The 18,555-nt window shown below is 42.4% G+C and overlaps 1 protein-coding gene across 1 annotated transcript in view; it reads right to left on the bottom strand.

Annotated features, from left to right (window-relative positions):
• LOC117357257 (laminin subunit alpha-2-like) overlaps positions 1-18,555 on the bottom strand; it is a 466,835-nt gene that overhangs the window by 83,684 nt on the left and 364,596 nt on the right. The window contains exons 38-39 of the mRNA XM_033937630.1: positions 15,527-15,703; positions 12,741-12,889 (exon numbers count right to left, since the gene is read on the bottom strand). Of these exons, the coding sequence (XP_033793521.1) occupies positions 12,741-12,889; positions 15,527-15,703 (326 nt within the window). The remainder of the gene's footprint in view (positions 1-12,740; positions 12,890-15,526; positions 15,704-18,555) is intronic.

The following is an 18,555-nucleotide window of genomic DNA, read 5'->3' as shown; positions in this document are numbered from 1 at the left end:
GGTGCCAAGATATATGAGGAGTGAGTCAAATATACATTTGTAGTTAAGCCCTTTGGGAGACAGGATTAACAGTTGAAGCGATTTCATTTTTCTGGTTGAGATAGACCGGGAGTTGACAAATAAGTTTATGATTGGGTCAGCAGTAAGCTCTGCCGGTCTAAATCCTGCCCCTCAAAAACAGGAAGTCACTTCATAGAGGGGCGGGATCAAGATCGGCAGAGCCTATAGCAATGCAGGCAAGAGGAAAAGTCCCACGGCTTATGTCTTTCTTTTTGCCCTTTAATCCAGCCCTGCCAACACCACCGCAGTCGGGGCGCCCACTGCTAAACACCCGGCAGGAAATTTAACCACATTGATCTCGCCGGCCCTGCAAGGACTGGCAGGAATTTTCTGCGGACCGGCACCAGTCTGCGGACCGGCGGTTGAATAACACTGTGCTAGACAGCTCCTATCTCAATATTGCCATATCCTTTTTTCCATATCTTTATATATAGCGACAGTAGCTACCGATCCTCTTTCATTACAGAAAGATACACCAGCGTGCACAATATGGATATAGTATGCCCTTCTGCCTCTAGAGGTGTCTAACAGTATGCTTTGTGAATCAGTATGCCAAGGGGGGTGCAGCTGAGTGGTTGTGTTATTTTGTTATGTGCAATTATGTAAGTTGTATTTTAGTGACTCGGTGGATCTCAATATGATGGATTTTACTGAGCAAAGAATCTGCATCAAATTTTGTTTCAAACTTTAAAAATTGCTGCAGAAACCCATTGTATGCTCCAGGAAGCCTTTGGAGATAATGCCATTTGCCAAAGCAAAACCTTTCTTTGGTACATCTGTCCATGACAATGACTGTTCCAGATGACCGTCAACAAGCACAACACTGGAAGCCATAGCAAAAGTTTGCGAGACTATCCTTTCAGATCGTAGGCAAACTATCCACGATGTTTGTGAGATAGTAGGACAGTCATACGGGACAGTTCAACAAATTTTGTTGGGCGAATTGAACATGAGACGCATTTCTGCGAAATTTGTGCTAAGACTGTTAACTGGTGAATAGAAGGCCCATCGCGTTTCTGTCTGTTTGGAACTTCCTGAAACATTACAGTGATCATGCACCCTCCCTATTTGCATGACCTTGCCCCCTGTGATATTTTTTCCTATTCCCCAAAATGAAATAACAACTGAAAGGGTGCCATTTTAACACAATTGAAGAGATCCAGGCAGAATCGCAGGATGTCCTCAAGGCACTCACCCAAATTGACTTCCATAGATAACGGACTCATGGGAAAAATGCTGGGATCTCTGTATACATTCTCAAGGGGACTACTTTGAAGGAGACAATGGAAATTAGGAGTTTTGGTAAGCAATTTTTTTTTCAATTAAATTCCGCGAACTTTTAGTTAGCATCTTGTATAGCTCCTTTATCCTGTTCTTTGCTGTGACCTTTGCTGAAAGTTGTTTTTAATTCTTTCTTAAATACATTGGGAGAGATGCCCACTCTCTCCCGCTGCCAAGTGACCCTCCCCTCTGCAGTGGGAGAGATGCTCACTCTCTTCTGCTGCATCACAACACCCCTCACATGCCTCTGACCTATCTCCCCCTTACCTTTAATTAGATGGCTGACCAGTGTGATGCCTACTCCCTCCAGCCAGCTGACCTGCCTCTTCCAAAATGGGCCTTCCCCTCCCTGGTGCATCCTTATACAAGCTGGGCCAATAAGAGCCTCAGGTCCCTACCCGGATGCACCGGGAAGGGGCCTAAGGTTCTGATTGGCCCGGATGTCTAAGGTCCATCCTATGGGATGCACCGGTGCATCTGGGGAGGTATCTGCTGCTATGATTGGCCCAGATTGTATAAGACATCAGGGAGAGGAAGGCCCAATTTGGAAGAGGCGGGTCAGCTGGCTGGAGAGAGTAGGCATCCCTCCGGACAGCTATCTAATTAAAGGTATGGGAGAGAGGGGTCGGAGTCAAGTGTGTTTGTGTGTGTGTGTGTGGGGGGGGGGGGGTTGTGATGCAGCGGAAGGAAATGGGCATCTCTCCTACTGCTGGAGGGGTGTTCGTTGGCAGCGGTAGAGATGGGCATCTTTCCCATTGCGGGGGAAGAGGTCACTTGGTAGCGGGAGAGAGTGAGCATCTTTCACGCTGCAAGGGAGGGAGGTTCATTGACAGTGGGAGAGAGTGGGCATCTCTCCCGCTGCGGGGGGGGGGGGAGTTGGTTGGCAGCGAGAGAGATTGAACATCTCTCCCGCTGTTGTTGTATTCTGGTTTTTTGTTTGTTTTGCGTTTTTTTCTGCACATGTGCCCATTGCTATCACCAGCGATGGGCACATGCAAATTTAGCGAGTCTTCGCTACTCTCCGCCAACCTCATTTACATGAGCGATTTTTGGAGAATGACTTTCATTTATTAATTCTCTACCAGAACAACTGCGATAGCAGCCTGTTTTGTGTTTTTTTTTAACACAGTTTTTTACGGATCTAGGCCAGAGTCTCCGGGCCTCTGACTACTACTATTTATTATTTCTAAAGCGCTGAAAGGTGTATGCAGCGCTGTACATTTTAACATACAATACATGGTCCCTGCTCAGAAGAGCTTACAATCTAGTATATTAGACCATAATGAATCACAATTATTATTGGTATTATCTTTGTAGTAACTCATTATAGCCTTGAGAGAAGGGGGTCTACTTACCCCTTCGTTCTGTGACTTGGTCAGCAAACTTAAAGTAACTGTCAGCTTGTGCTAGAAGAATCCCCGCTTAGCACACAGCATCTAACTTTAGGTGACCTTGCAGAATTATCCCCTTAGGGGCTGTTTACTACAGTGTGGTAACATTTTTGCATTTACCATGAGGATAGTGCTGTGGTGGGTCAGATACGATATTCAGTGGCACTGTTCGGATAACTAGCACTGACTTTAGATCAAGTCTAAAGAAAGCATTATTCAAACAGCAAACATTAGTCTGCACCTGTTCTATAGAGCCAGGCAAAAAAAAAAAAAAAAAAATCTCGCCTTTCATTTGTAACTACAATATCAAGTGGAGCCAAAACCTTTGTGGGTAGAAAGCTAGCAATTATCATTGCCATTTTGTTTTGCAGTGTATCAGCAAAATCTTGACGTGCAATTAGAACATCTAGGCTTACTGGCCACTCTTAGAAAATTAATGTAGAAAACAAGGTAGCAGGCTTTGATCTGGAGTGTCATAGTCATCTCCTTATATTTACTTAAACCTTCTCTGTACTTTGCTAATGATTGCTGACAAGCCTCACATTTTTATGACACTCTTTTGCGATTAGGGATGGATCAACACAGGACATTTTGTCCCGTGTCTTTAGACATATCTGGAGCATTTGATTCTGTTGATCTCTATAAATTGTTGTGCAGATTGTATAATCTTGGAATGAATGATGTTGTTTTTAGTTGGTTTAAAACTTACCCACTAGGATGTTCCTTTCAAAAAAGGAATGGATGTAAGATTTCAGGAGTATATTCAGCCAGGACAGGAGTGCCACAGGATTCGGCGTTCTCTGCCCTATTATTAAACATCTATATGACTGCTATAGGTAACCTATTTGAGTCCTTGGGAGTTGAATACTGAATATAAGCAGATGATATTATTTTTTTTCTTCCCAATGGGTGTTGGGGATGATAATATTGAACAATTATTGTCTGTATATATATATATATATATATATATACTAGTGTTTAAGCCCGTTACATTAACGGGTGCTAGAATATATGGCTGTCTGTCTTTCTTTCTTTATGTCTCTCTCCCTGCTCCTGTTTCTTTCTTCCTTTCTTTCTGTCTTTCTCCCTCCTGCAATTTTTTTCTCTCTCTCCCTGGCACCCTTTGCCTGTCTGTCTTTATTTCTGTGTCTCTCTGGTCCCCTGTCTGTCTTTATTTCTGTCTGTCTCTCTCCCTAGCCTCCTTTGTCTGTCTGTATTTCTTTCTGTGTCTCCCCCCCCCCCCCCACTTTCCTTTGCAGAAGCAGCAGTGCTATTTCCCTTCCCCTCCAGATCCCTGTGAAGTAGTAGCAGCATTTCCCCCCACCCACCCCCCATTCCCTTCTCTCCCCCCCCACTTTCCTTTGCAGAAGCAGCAGTGTTTTCTTTCTGTGTCTCCCCCCCCCCCACTTTCCTTTGCAGAAGCAGCAGTGCTATTTCCCTTCCCCTCCAGATCCCTGTGAAGTAGTAGCAGCATTTCCCCCCACCCACCCCCCATTCCCTTCTCTCCCCCCCCCACTTTCCTTTGCAGAAGCAGCAGTGCTATTTCCCTTCCCCTCCAGATCCCTGTGAAGTAGTAGCAGCATTTCCCCCCACCCACACCCCCATTCCCTTCTCTCCCCCCCCCCACTTTCCTTTGCAGAAGCAGCAGCGGTATTTCTCTTTCCCTCCAGGTCCTTGCTGAAGCAGTAGCAGCATTTTCCCCCACCCCCTATTCCCTTCTCTCCCCCCCCACTTTATTTTGCAGAAGCAGCTGTGATATTTCCCTTCCCCTCCAGATCCCTGTGAAGTAGTAGCAGCATTTCCCCCCACCCACACCCCCATTCCCTTCTCTCCCCTACCACCACTTTCCTTTGCAGAAGCAGCAGCGGTTTTCCCTTCCCCTCCAGGTCCCTGCTGAGTAGTAGAAACATTTTCCCCCACCCCCCATTCCCTTCTTACCTTGAGCTGCCCTGCTCCGTTCGGCCCCTCCCCCTTCCCTTCCCGTGTGCTGGCCTGCTGCGGCTGAAGGTTTTTTTCGGCGACTCCTCCTGTTAAAACTCCCCCTCCCCCTCCCGCAACCGCTCCTGTTCAAAGCGGCCTGCTGAGGTTCGCGGCCGCTGTAACGAACCTCGCAGGCCGCTCTCCAACTCGGTAGCATGTTCCCTCTGACGCGATTGCGTCAGAGGGAACGTGCTACCATGTGGAGAGCGGCCTGCGAGGTTCGTTACAGCGGCCGCGAACCTCAGCAGGCCGCTTTGAACAGGAGCGGTAGCGGCTGTTGCAGGAGGATTGGGGGGGGGGGGGAATTCGTGAGCGGCGGCAGGACCATGAGGCGGGATTGAGTTTTTCGGCTTCCCCTATCTGGGGAAACCGCCGTGCCGAACTGAGCTGCGCTTGGGGCCGTAGTAAGCGCGGGGCATGCTGCAGTCTTGGCGGCCACGGACATACAGATCATGGAAGCATGCCGATAAGACTGCGCATGCGCCGCCTACGGTTTTATTATATATATATATATATATATATATATATATATATATATATATATATATATACACACAGACAATAATTGTTCAATATATATATACATATATACATACAGACAATAATTGTTCAATATTATCATCCCCAACACCCATTGGGAAGAAAAAAATATATGTAAGATTGAGGAGTGGATGGGAGAACAAGGTATGAAACTAAGGGCTCCTTTTACTAAGCTGCGCTAGCGTTTTTAGCGCACGCTGCAGATTAACACACGCTAACCCCCACACTATGTGGAAAAACTAATGCCAGCTCAATGGAGGCGTTAGCGTCTAGCGTGCGCTTAAACCGCCAGCGCAGTTTAGTAAAAGGAGCCCTAAATGTAGATAAAACTGAAATAATGTTTGTAGGGAAGTCAGATTATCAGTGGCCTACCGAAGTTAAAGTTATTGATGATGTTCTTTCCGTGCACGAATCATTAACTCTTTTTTAGGCGTAAGACTTGATTCAGGTCTAACAATGAATTTGCAAGTAACTGAGACCATTGTGCTTTGCACAAATGCACTTGTTGCATAGATTGAAACCAATGCTTGCATCGTTTGATTTTGAAACTGTTGTTCAGGCCATGTTCTTGTCTCGGCTTGATTACTGCAATGCTGTATATCTTGGACTAACAAAAGCAAGATTTAGAGCACTGCAGGTTATACAAAATGCAGCAGCACATTTGATAATAGGTGTGTCTAAATAGGACCTTATCTAAAAAAACTTCACTGGCTTCCGGTCGCCTTCAGAGTCCAATATAAAGCAGTGATAATTTGCCATCAATTCCTGTATGGAAACATCCCGGAATTGCTTAAAAGTAATATACTCAGCTATACACCAATGAGATCCCTGCATTCTGAGAGTCTGGCCTTATCGAAGACGCCCATGAAGCCAAGACTTGTTGAGACAGGTAAAAGGACCTTTTGCTGTGCAGGAGTTAAATTCTGGAACTCCTTAGTGGGCCAAGATGAAACTACTGTGAAAAGGGTAGGTTCAGAAAATTACTAAAGATGCAGCTTTTGGTAGATGCCTTTTTTTTTGTTAACTTAGCTAAAATTGATAAATTATTCATGAGCCCTGCTATCCACTCTATGCTATTTTCTTGAGGATTGTATGTAATCTTACTTTTATTAGATGAGTATCTTTTTATTGTGTTGTCATTTTAACACTGTGTACGTAAGCCATGTAAACCGTTTAGTTTTAGAAGGTATATAAATTTTTTAAAATAAAATAAATAAATTTTTACAAGAAGAAGCCATGAATTCAGTGGGATCATTTCCTAATTTGCTGTTTAAAAGGGGACATTAAATCTAAACGTTTGTGATCATCTCTTGGAAAACAAGACTAAAGTCACCAGAAACAGCCTTAAAAGAAAAAAAAAATTACATAGGAGGATAGGAAGCTCTAAAAAGTGGTCTGCACTATCCCCAAACGTGCATCTTTCCTGTACGCTACAGCCACTTTTAGCATTTCCAGGAAATATCTGATTTTTCCATTTCTACAATAATGGCCATATGCTAATTCTAGAAGAAAAAAACAACAAAATCCAAATAGCACCAAAAGGTTCAACAAAGGAAATGAAGCAGCAAAACAACAAAAAGATTGTGGAACAGAAGATCTTAAAAACAATCCACAAAGGGTATATACAGTCACAAGTGAACCACAAAATAAAAACCAAATAATGTATAAAATACATATGATCCAACATGGGCCATGTTTTTGGCAAAATAAAAATGCCTTCCTCAGGGGTCTTATGGGGTCCTTGGTTGTCTTAAATATAAAAACATAAAAGTTACAAAAAAAATCCAAGTAGTTATGGTAATTCTGCCATTAGCACATGGCTATGACTATGTAAGCACTTACCGACACCTGTTTTGTAGGCGGTTCGGGTTCACGCACTAACTCCATGCTAATTTTTTAGTATATGGGAAGCATGCTCATAAGTAAAAACTGCCACGAGACTAGTGCTTACTGCAGCTTAGTAAAAGGACCCCTAAGCACAAAATTCATTAACTCAATTTTGATTTGGAACCGTGATGGGAAAATTGGCCATTCTCAACATTTTTGGATCCGTGACGTTTGGCAGTTAAGCTTTAATGTGAGGAAATGCAGTGATGAACTTGGGATTTAGAAAGCTAAAGCAACTGCATATTATAAGAAGTGAGAGGTTTATATGCATGGACCAGAGTTATATCTAAGGATCTCAAGGAGGTGAAACAATATGATAGGATGTTAGGCTGCATAAAGAGAGATATAATTACTACTACTATTATTGATCATTTCTAGAGCACTGAAAGGTGGATGCAGCACTGAATGGAGGAGGTGATTAGGCCCGTGTATAGGTCATCAGTGAGGTCCCATTTGGAGTACTGTATTCAGTTTTGGAGACTGTATTATGCTGTGGATGTAAAAAAAGACTTGAACTGGATGAGAGGAAAGTAACAAAATTGAAGTGGGTCTGTGCCAAAAGATGTACAAGAAGAGACTTGAGGACCTGAATACGTATACCCTAAAGCAGGGGTGTCAAAGTCCCTCCTCGAGGGCTGCAATCCAGTCGGGTTTTCAGGATTTCCCCAATGACTATGCATTGAAAGCAGTGCATGCAAATAGATCTCATGCATAGTCATTGGGGAAATCCTGAAAACCCGACTGGATTGCCGCCCTCGAGGAGGGACTTTGAAAAAGATGTGTTTGTTCATTAAAATCTTTCAAATATTTAAATGTCTGCCATTTTTTCCTCTAGGGCAGGGGTGTCAAAGATGGAAAGCTGTAGAACTAGAGGCCATGAAATGAATGAGGAGGCAAGGAGGTAAACTTCAGGACAACATCAGGGAATACTTTTTGATGGAAAGGGTGGTGGATACCTGGGCTGTCCTTCTGGTGGAGATGGTGGGAACCAAAACTGTGATGGAATTGACCAAAAGCATTGGATAAACACATGGAATCGATTGAATCAAAGTATAGAAAAGCTTAGATGGTTCTCACATGTCCAAAAAGAGGAATGGCAGGTATGTTAACTACTTTACTGGACAGATTAGATCAGGGATCTCAAAGTCCCTCCTTGAGGGCCGCAATCCGGTCAGGTTTTCAGGATTTCCCCAATGAATATGTATTGAAAGCAATGCATGCACATAGATCTCATGCATATTCATTGGGGAAATCCTGAAAACTCGACTGGATTGCGGCCCTCAAGGAGGGACTTTGAGATCCCTGGACTAGATGGATCATACTGATTTATATCTGCCAGCATTTATTAGTTTAAAAACCCAAGAGGTACGTCAAGCCCAGAAATAATGGTGCCTACATGTGTGTGCAGCTGCAATCCACATTTATGTGTGAATTGACAAAAAAAGGCAATCTAAGTGTGATGAGAAATACATGGGTAATGAGATTTTGACAGTGGCATCTTCAATATTCTTCACTAATAGTTTACAGCTTCTTTATTGCATTTTGATGTATAAAATTTAGTGGCACTTTGTATACAGTCCTCACTATTGTTTTCTGGTTGCTCTATTGTGACATGACCAATTCTTGTTGTTTACTTATGCTTGAAAATAAATAAAACTTACTGAACTTAAAAAAAAGAAAAAAAGGCAGAGTCCTCATGTTATACCAGACATATCTTGAAAATCAAGTATGGATAGGATATCAGATAAAACTGACCCCTGTGAGCCTTTTTCCTTTAAAAATTACAATGAATAAAAAAAAAAAAAAAAAAATGAAATTCAGAACTGAAAGAAGAGTATATTTGCCCGGACAAACCAACTTTAAGATTGAGAGAGAAACACGGGAAGCTTCAATAGTATGTTCTGATCTTTCAACTGCTGCCAGCATGAATAGTTTGAGTGGGACTGGCAGAGGAATATGGAAAGTAGTGAAGCAGCACATGATAAAGGGCTTTGCAAGCTGCTGAGTGATGCTGTTTTCATTTTCGATGTGTACCATTTCTATAAACTCATTGCATCTGCTGTAAATGCCAGCAAATGTATTATTTATTTGTTCTATGTTCTATACTGTTCTCCTAGGGGAGCTCAGAATGGTTTACATCAGGGGTGCCCAATACGTCGATCATGATCGACCGATAGATCGCTAAGGCAAAGTAAGTCGATCGCGGAGCCCATCCCGGGCTCCGTGATAGACTCGCGTTGCCTTCACAATCTACCGGGCCGATCAGCCTTCCTCTCCCCAATGTCAATTCTGCCGTCGGAGAGGAATTTTCGGGCCAGCCAATCGCTGCCTGGCTGGCCCGGAACTTTCTCTCTGATGGCAGAATTGATGTCGGAGAGAGGAAAGCTGGTCAGCCCGATGCAGGGAAGCAGGGAGAGCTTGGGGCAGTGGTGGCTTGGGGGAGGGTAGGGAGAAAGAAAGAAAGGGGGCAGGCAGGGAGACAGAAGGAAAGAAGGAAAACAGAAAGAAAGAAATGGGGCATGAAGAGAGAGAAAAAAAGGGAGGCAGGGAGAAAGAAAGGGCAGGGAGAGAGGAAGAAAAAGTTGGGGGAGGGAATGAGGTCTGGAGGAGAGGAAGCATACAAGCTGAAAGCATACAGGCTGAAAGAAGGGAAGAAAGATTGGATGCACAGTCAGAAGAAGAAAGTGCAACCAGAGAATCATGAATCACCATACAACAAAGGTAGGAAAAATGATTTTAATTTCAATTTAGTAATCAAAATGTGTCCGTTTTGAGAATTTATATCTGCTGTCTATATTTTGCACTATGGCCCCCTTGTACTAAACCGTAATAGCGGTTTTTAGCACAGGGAGCGTATGAGCCTTCAGAGCAGCGTGGGGCATTCACTGCGCTAAAAACTGCTATCGTGGTTTAGTAAAAAGGGAGGGAGTATAGTTGCTATTTTTGTATGGTTGTTACTGAGGTGACAGTGCATAGAGTCATCTGCCTTGACCTCTTTGAAAAAAAACCAACCCGGAATATAAATGATAATTAACATTTTCTCTGCATACAGTGTGCTTTGTGTTTTTAAAAAATTTTATTGTTGGTAGGTCATTTTGACTTGGTCATTTTAAAAGTAGCTCACAAGCCCAAAAAGTGCGGGCACCCCTGGTTTACATGAATTTATTCAGGTTGTTGTTGTTAGGTGCCATCAACTCATGTTCGAGTCCTAGCGACTTGATAAATTGTGGATCTAAAAAGAAATTGGTTTTGTGCTAGTCCAGAAAGGTCCTCCAGTATCATCCCATGGTTGTTTTCAATGTGTCCAGCCATATGATTGCAGGTCGCCCTCTTCACCTGGTTCCTTCGATCTTCCCAAACATGATGTCCTTCTCCAATGATCTCTCTCTTCTGATGGTGTGACCAAAATAAGACAGTCGTAATTTCATCATTTGGACATAGCCAGTTTGATATCTTCCAGAATCAATTTATTTCTTCTATCAGCCCAAGGCATGCCTAAAATTCTTCTCTAGCACCAAAGCTCAAATGAGTCAATCTTCTTTCTGTGTTGTTTCCGTAGTGTCGAGATTTCTCAACCATAACTGACCACTGAGAAAATGAATGTGTGGACAAATCTTATCTTCATTTAGAGTGTTACCTCCTTGTCTTTGAATACTTTGTTGAGCACCTTCATTGAAAGGCGACCAAGTGCTATTCTGTGGAGTATTTTCCCCCTGCTAGTTGCTTTGTTTATAAAAGAGCCCAGGAGATTGAAATCCTTTACAACTTCTATTCTATTGCCTTTAAGCTCAAAATCTTCATCAAGTTCATGATCTTTGTCTTGTTTATGTTCAGTTCTAATCCCATGTTATGACTTTCAGCTTTGACTTTTCTCAGTAGATACAACATGTCTTCTTTGCTGCTAGTGATGAGCATTGTATCATCTGCATAGCGCAGGTTGTTTATATTTCGGCCACCAACTTTGAAACCAACACTCTCTTCAGGTACTCAAGCATTTTTCCCTGTCTATCTAATGTACCTGGGGCAAGGAACAGCGTGGGCTCAAACTCACAACCTCAGGGCACTGAGGCTGCAGCTCTAACCACTGCGCCACACTCTCAGATATTCATGGCAAAAGATAGCATGGTAAATATTGTCTGACAAAATGGCAAAACATAGTTAACAAAGCATGATAGAAGCATTCAGCAAAACATAGCATGGTAAACATGACTAATATAGTATAACACGACTTGGCATAAATGGTAAGGCAACTGTGTATGATGAAACAAAGCGTGGAAGACATGGAACGTCAAACATTGTGTGGCAAATATGGTATGAGAGATTGTAGCATGGCAGACATAGTATGGCAAACATATGGTGTATGGTAAATGTGGTGTATAGTATAGTAAGACAAGGATGGTAAACTGTATGGCATAGTGTAGTAGGATATTGTATGACAGAACATGGCATGGTCAGACATAGGATGATTCATATCAGTGTTTGAGATTCAAGACAGTGGAGGGTCGGGGCCCTTTTCAGAAAGTCCATGGAATTTGGATTGGCACACTCTCATGAGAGGTCAGGGGAAGAGGTGAGTTTTTATTGTGTTCCTGAAGTTCAGTAGACCATCTAGTGATCTTATGTGTGTAGGTAGTTTGTTCCAGAGGTGTGGTAGGTAGTGCGAGTAAGATCTTTTCCGGGCATTCTTAAGGTGGAAGGTGTGTCCCAAGAGTGATTGTCATCACTTTTCTTCTTGCGAGCGAAGCAGTTGTTTTGGAGCATAGGGCGGAAGTTTGTAGGCCATTACTAGGCGTTTGAATATAAATTGTTTGTCGATTGGCAGCCAGGTATATTTGACTAATCCTAGACTAATGAGATCTTTATTTAAACCTATCCAAGGGAAAGACTAAGGATCTCAAGTGCCCGCGGTCAATTACCGTTAGAACAAATCTTAGTTATTGACCTGCTTGCGGCCTATCTCAAGTCAATAACTAAGACTTGTTCTAATGGTAATTGACCGCGGGCACTTGAGATCCTTAGTCTTTCTCTTGGATAGGTTTAAATAAAGATCTCATTAGTTTAAGATTAGTCTTTTTTAGGAGAATATAGTGGGTACACTAGCAAAATGGTAGGATTAATAGCCAGGTATATTTGCCAATATCTTGAATACACTGTAGAACCTTTAGTAAATTATGTACAGCAGAACCTTTTGTAAAATACTAGGGAAATGTGAATATTCAGATCTGCATGTCCGATTTCTCATTTTCAAGGGGCTTTTCATGCATATTACTTTTTTAATCAAAGAAATCTTTACAGGTAGTTTAAACCCTTGGCATGGATCACAGTGAAAGTATAGGTGAAAATCTCTGGGTTAAAACTACTATAGACTGTGTAACAACATGGGCAGTTTGAAATTGCCCCTACAAGGACCATAAAGATACAATAACAGCTTAGCCATTATCAGATGGACAAATAGCATCATATTTAAAAGGTGTGCAGCAAATGGCAACCATGTTATCTTTTCTAATTTAAGAGTGTTAATTTTATACGAAATGAAGGAGTCTATGTCTTGTGCAGAAGTTATGTTGAGTAAAGTAGCAGAAATTAGATTCTATTTGTTACCCTTTTGTTCTTTCTATCTGGATGGAATGTTCTCTACCATCATGAAACTCCCCTGTCTCGGGTCGGATGGCGATTCTTCGAGCCTCTCGCAAGCCTGTTGACAGGTGCACCTCTAGTCGACCCTTGATGAGGAACACTGCATAGTAAGCCTGCAAAATGCAACACAGCTGCTGGGTAACACAGTTAGGGGTTCTTTTATTAAGGCGCACTACCTGTTTTAGCGTGCGCTAAATGCTAATGCATCCATAGAATATAATGGGCGTGTTAGAATTGAGTGCGCGCTAAATCAGCTAGTACGCCTTAGTAAAAGAGGAGGTTAATGTAGTAGAGGGTGACAGAAAATGACAAGCAAGCCCATTCATCTCCATGCTGAAAGGATATATCCTGTCTACTAGCCATAACTCTCTTTATACGAGACCATTTTTGCTTTATTCTATTAAGGTCAATGAGCATACAAGATCAGATGTTGAGCTCAAATTCAGCCGTGCACATCCATATAATTTATTGTGCATAGGTACCAAGGAGGTTACATTAACAGGAGACAGCATTACGTGACAATGCTGAAGTCACCTCCTCATGCTGCTGCAAACTTGATATACTCAAAACATAGTTCTGATTGTTGCAATCTCCTGTCAATTAAACTTCCTTGGTTTCTAATAGGCTGTTTTGGGTGAATCAATATAGCGACAAGCTCCGCCTACTAGTTTCACATCAGCTAATGGGCCAAGCCTGCTCCTATCATCTCCTGTTTATTAAACCTCCTTGATAGGTACCAATAGCACATGTGGCCACTAAACATCCCAAGCCTTGATTTAGATATAGGAATATAGGCAATTGTCTAGAGTTCCAAATTTTAACGGCACCAAATACCTAGAACAAAGAGGAACCTGCTCCCACTTACTTTAGGACCATGTGCATGATGTGTTTCAAAAGGGTACCACTGCAGCACCGCTGTCTTCCTCTGTGTCTCCTCTGGCTCTCCAATCTTTGGGATCTTTGATATCCCTGCCTCTTGCTCCCTGGGATCTGCTGCCTATTCTTAAATGTTGGCATCAAAATCTTAAATCTGGCTCCTTGCATAGCCTGCCAGACAGACCTCCATTCCTATTGCAGCCAGTCAGAAAGATCATGCTGGTAAAGTCAAGTGCTTCACTGAATTGCTGTGATAAGATTTCAGCTCTCCCCATGTAGCCTCCTTCCACTGCCCCCACCTTCCTATGCCCCGAGCAGCCACCATGCTTTCTCCACACTCATGTTCCTCAAAAGTGATTGGAAATCAGTTGTACATGTGCTGAAAATTCAACGATCAAATTCAGCACTCAATTCTAAACTAAATGAAAACTTAAGTTTGTAGACCGGATCATCTCTAAAAATTGGGGCTCGATTCAGTTAACAATCATTAGTTAAATTACAATAAAGAAGCAGAATACAGAAAAAACGTAGGCCAGAAATCATTGACGCTAATTTGTTAACTGTTTTGAAAACAGCAATATTTTGAAGGTTTTATGAAATAAAGAATCTATTCTATAAAGGGCACTTCAGAATGAATATTCTTTATAGAATTGTGTTCAGTGCCATATTTGGTGCTCAGCTTTAGGCATGATGACTTATGCCAGCTGAAAACTGGCATAAATCCTGGCATGCAAACTGGGTGCAGATTCCTGCTATTCTGTAATACTGTGTGCATCTTTTGCAAACACCTCTGACCTGCCTAAGCCCCTCCCAGGGCCACACCCCTGTTTGAGTTGCAAGTGATCCAATTTAGGAACCAATTGTTACAGAATAGTGCGTAGCCAGATCAGCGTCCAAATCATGGTTAGTGCCAATTAACCCCCTCCCTACCCATTTACAAAGCCGCGCTAGGGGCTTCCACTGCAGTAACTGCCCTGAGGCTGTAGCAATTTATAGGGCTTCAGGGCTTTTGAGCATGGAAGACATTAGCACAACTTTGTAAAAGGTGAACATAAGAACATAAGCATTGCCTCCGCTGGGTCAGACCCGAGGTCCATCGCGCCCAGCAGTCCGCTCACGCGGCGGCCCAACAGGTCCAGGACCTGCACAGTACTCTTCTATCTATACCCTTCTATCCCTTTTTCCAGTAGGAAAATGTCCAATCCTTTCTTGAACCCCAGTACCGTACTCTGCCCTATTACGTCCTCTGGAAGCGCATTCCAGGTGTCTACCACACGTTGGGTAAAGAAGAACTTCCTAGCATTTGTTTTGAATCTGTGGTGGAGGGAAGGAAAAGCCTGAGACCCCTGTGGGGAAAACCTCTTCTAATTGCTAGTGATGCTAACCAACCCTCTTAAGTTAGAAGAGGTTTCCCATACAGGGGTCTCAGGATTTTCCTCCTTGAACAATTGTTCACATCTGGCTTATATTTTGAGGGATTAAGTGACTTGCCAAGGGTCACAAGGAACAATGTGGGATTTGAACCCACAACCTCAGGTTGCTGAGGCTGTAGTTCTAACCACTGTGTCATACATACTTGTTTATTATTATGGTCAATTGTTAGAATAATTACGGTCTCTGTAAAATGGAGAAAGAATGAGAGATTGGGACAAATATCCAGAGATATTCAAGTTGCAGCATTTTTTTTTTTCTAAAACAATAAAAAAAGACATTGGGTCAATCCATAGGGTATTCTGTTTTGTCCCACAGACATGTATCCTCGCATAATTTTCTGTAGATATTCAAGCTGGGCAGAATCATGAGGACTCCATTAGTCCTGTTCTTTTCCTGAAGATGCCCAGAATGTTTTATTCTACCTCCCTGCCCCGCCATACCTGTCCAATCTGCCTGCGCTTCCTCCTTCCAGGAACTGGAGCCCCGCTGGTGCCAAACAGAATGATGCCAGACTCCTTTCTAGTGCTGAAGGACAGGTTGATCTCCGTGCCAGTGTCAAATGAAATTGGTGGCAGCTCTAAATACCCAGGCTTGGCAAAACTCACAGTGTGTATTTTCTGTGTAAAGAAAAGGAAAATGTGTAAAAATTGTTAGTCCACAAAAATGAAGACATAGCAATATGTCCAGTTGCTTTAATTGGGCACACTCCGGCTGCATGGGGTCCCTTCTGAGAACATACTGGAAATCCATGAAAACTGCAGTTCAACTTTTAACCTTCTTTCATCATTAGAAAGCAACTAGTATAAATTCTAACAGTATTCTCTTTCTTGTTTGAATACTGACCTCCTAGGAAACTGGGCCACAATAGTGTTTGTTTCATAAGACAAATTATTCTCTCTTTTCAAGATTGGACTCGGTTGGGTTGATATTCAAAAATTTAGCTGCCACCATTAAACATACGTATAGTGTAAGTGTCCTATCTGTTAATTTTCAGCGTTACCATGGTAGCTATTTTAGAAGCATATCCTGGTATATATGGCAATACTTCACCATCAGGAGAGGCCCTGACGTTTGGATATCAACTCAAAGCAGGGGTCATTCACATGCAGGGAACCTTAGTACATACAGATGGCAAGGTAGCATGGCGTCATTTATCGCCAATTAAACCAATTAAGTTAGGCGGCCCTATGAGAACCAGAGCCTTAAACTTTGTTAAAAAGCAGATAGCTTCTGTTGCGTGTAAATCTTCTCTGCACATTCTATAACCTGGCGTTTAATGTTTCCCATGAAAAGAGGGCATATCCATGGAACGGGTAAAGGTGTTTCCAAAATGAGGTGCCATGTTATAGAATAATACCTTTCCAGAACCCACAGTTAGGCATGTATTCTATTAAGGTTGGGCCCCCTTTACAGCAGGGGTTCCCAAAACTTTCTCGGTTCACAGTGTCCTTAGTCTTAAAACAAAATTTTCACAGCACCCTAGGCCAGAGAGCTCCTCTCAGGTCTTCTTGCCCCCTCCCCCGGCAATAATGATGATGACAAAAGAAGCGTAGAGTTTCACCATTGCTGATGGGGCTGCTCAAACCCCGCCAGCTTACGTGGTCTGCTGCTTGAGCTCCATGTTGCCGGAGGAAATTGGCAGCTGCCGACACTGGCACTCCCATGTTGAACTGAGCATACACAGCTTCCTCAGGTGGCATGGAGCTCAGGGCTTGGGCAGTGGGCTGCTTCAGCTCTGGCAGGGAGAGGGAGTGGTCTGGGCGGGCCTACAGTGCAGATGTGCATTCCCTGTTTCATATAGGAAATCCAAGGGCTCCTTTTACTAAGCTGTGATAGCGGTTTTAGCGCCCGCATTGAGCTGGCGTTAGTTCTAGCCGCGTAGCGCGGGTTTAGCATGCGTGGCAATTCTGCGCACGCTAAAAACGCTATCGCAGCTTAGTAAAAGGAGCCCCAAGTGTGTTTTGAGAAACATAGATATTGGCATTTTCTATCTATTTAGTGTTGGTGCTGAGCAAGGACTTTCCACCTATCTACAGATATATAGCTAGGTCATTTAATTCAGGACAGTAGAAAGGTTGCCCTAAATTCAGCCTCTCAACTTTATGGAAAACGACCGACATCACTGCTGCCATGTAGCTGCCAATGTGAGTGCTCTCCACATATACTGACCCAATTATAATTCTAGACATATTGGAGCCCTTTTACTAAGCTGAGTTAGGTGCTAATGCATACCTCACACAACAAAAATAGATGAATGCTGGACACACTAAAGCGTCCTGTGGTACATTTGGCATTTGTATGTGCTAAGTGCGTGGAATTAATTTTTTTGTAAATTTTTTGAGGGGGCGTGGTTAGGAGTGCAGAATGGGCAGAGAATAAGCATGGAAGCAGTAACCAATCATTGCATTAAACTACTTCACATTAGTATTTATGGATCCCTAATATGGCCCAGAAGGAGTTCAATGTGATTTACAATTTAGAAGAGCTTGGCCATAACCAGGGATTACATTATTTCTTAGGGCTCTTGACACAGATAACTTGGTTTGTGTTCATATAGGCATATGATTATGGCTTATGGTCTGGATAGGAGATTGGCTATATCTGATGTTGTAGTCTTGATATTATGGGCTCTGGTATGGATGTCTCTTTCCCAGTTTGTACGGAGCTTGGTCATATATTGATATTGATTTGTATCTTGCTTAAATTCTGGTGGTCATAGCCTATTGTTTGGGGGAGGGGAGGGGAGAGGTAGGTATTTTCTAAATTGTTTTTCTATCACATGTCTCAAAAGATTTTCTGCAAGTTAAGGAGGATGGAGTAACACAAGAGCAAAACTATCAACAAATCAAGCTATAGTGTTACAATATCATTCTATAAGGGCTTCAGGATTCCAAATTTAGAAGAATTCAAATAATTCAAAACGTAGCTGCTAAATCGCTGTTGGGAGGAAGAAGCTGTGGTCAGGCCAGTCCATTGTTGAAAAAAAACTGCATTGGCTGCCTATTAAAGAATTCACTTCAAACTGTTAATTTTTGTGTTTAAGATTCTTTGGGAATCTGTCCTCAGTTACTGTCAAAGTCGCATCTAGAGATTTAAGAACATCCAATGAAATTAGACTGACGATAATAATAATAATAATAATAATAATAACTTTAAGTCCTTCAGCTTCAGCCTTTCATAAAGTGTCTACTTGCTGGTGGTTAATAGTTATTTCGAGGTATTGGTCCGTAACTTTGGAATCTGTTGCTGTGTAAAATTAGAGATTTACACTGTTACATTTCTTTCAGAAAGGAAGTTAAAATCTATCATTTCTCTCTATAATTTTCTCATAAGTAATCTGTAACTACGGGGAAATTGTATGGCTTTATCCTGATGATTCTCTAGATATTTTGTACTTGATCTTATCTTATTTTATTGTAATCTGCCTTGAGCTAACTGGTTAAGCGGAATAGAAATGTGTGGAATAGAA

The sequence above is a fragment of the Geotrypetes seraphini genome, chromosome 3 (assembly GCF_902459505.1).
Source record: "Geotrypetes seraphini chromosome 3, aGeoSer1.1, whole genome shotgun sequence".
Taxonomy (NCBI): Eukaryota; Metazoa; Chordata; class Amphibia; order Gymnophiona; family Dermophiidae; genus Geotrypetes; species Geotrypetes seraphini.
This window is presented reverse-complemented; position numbering and strand designations above follow the sequence as displayed.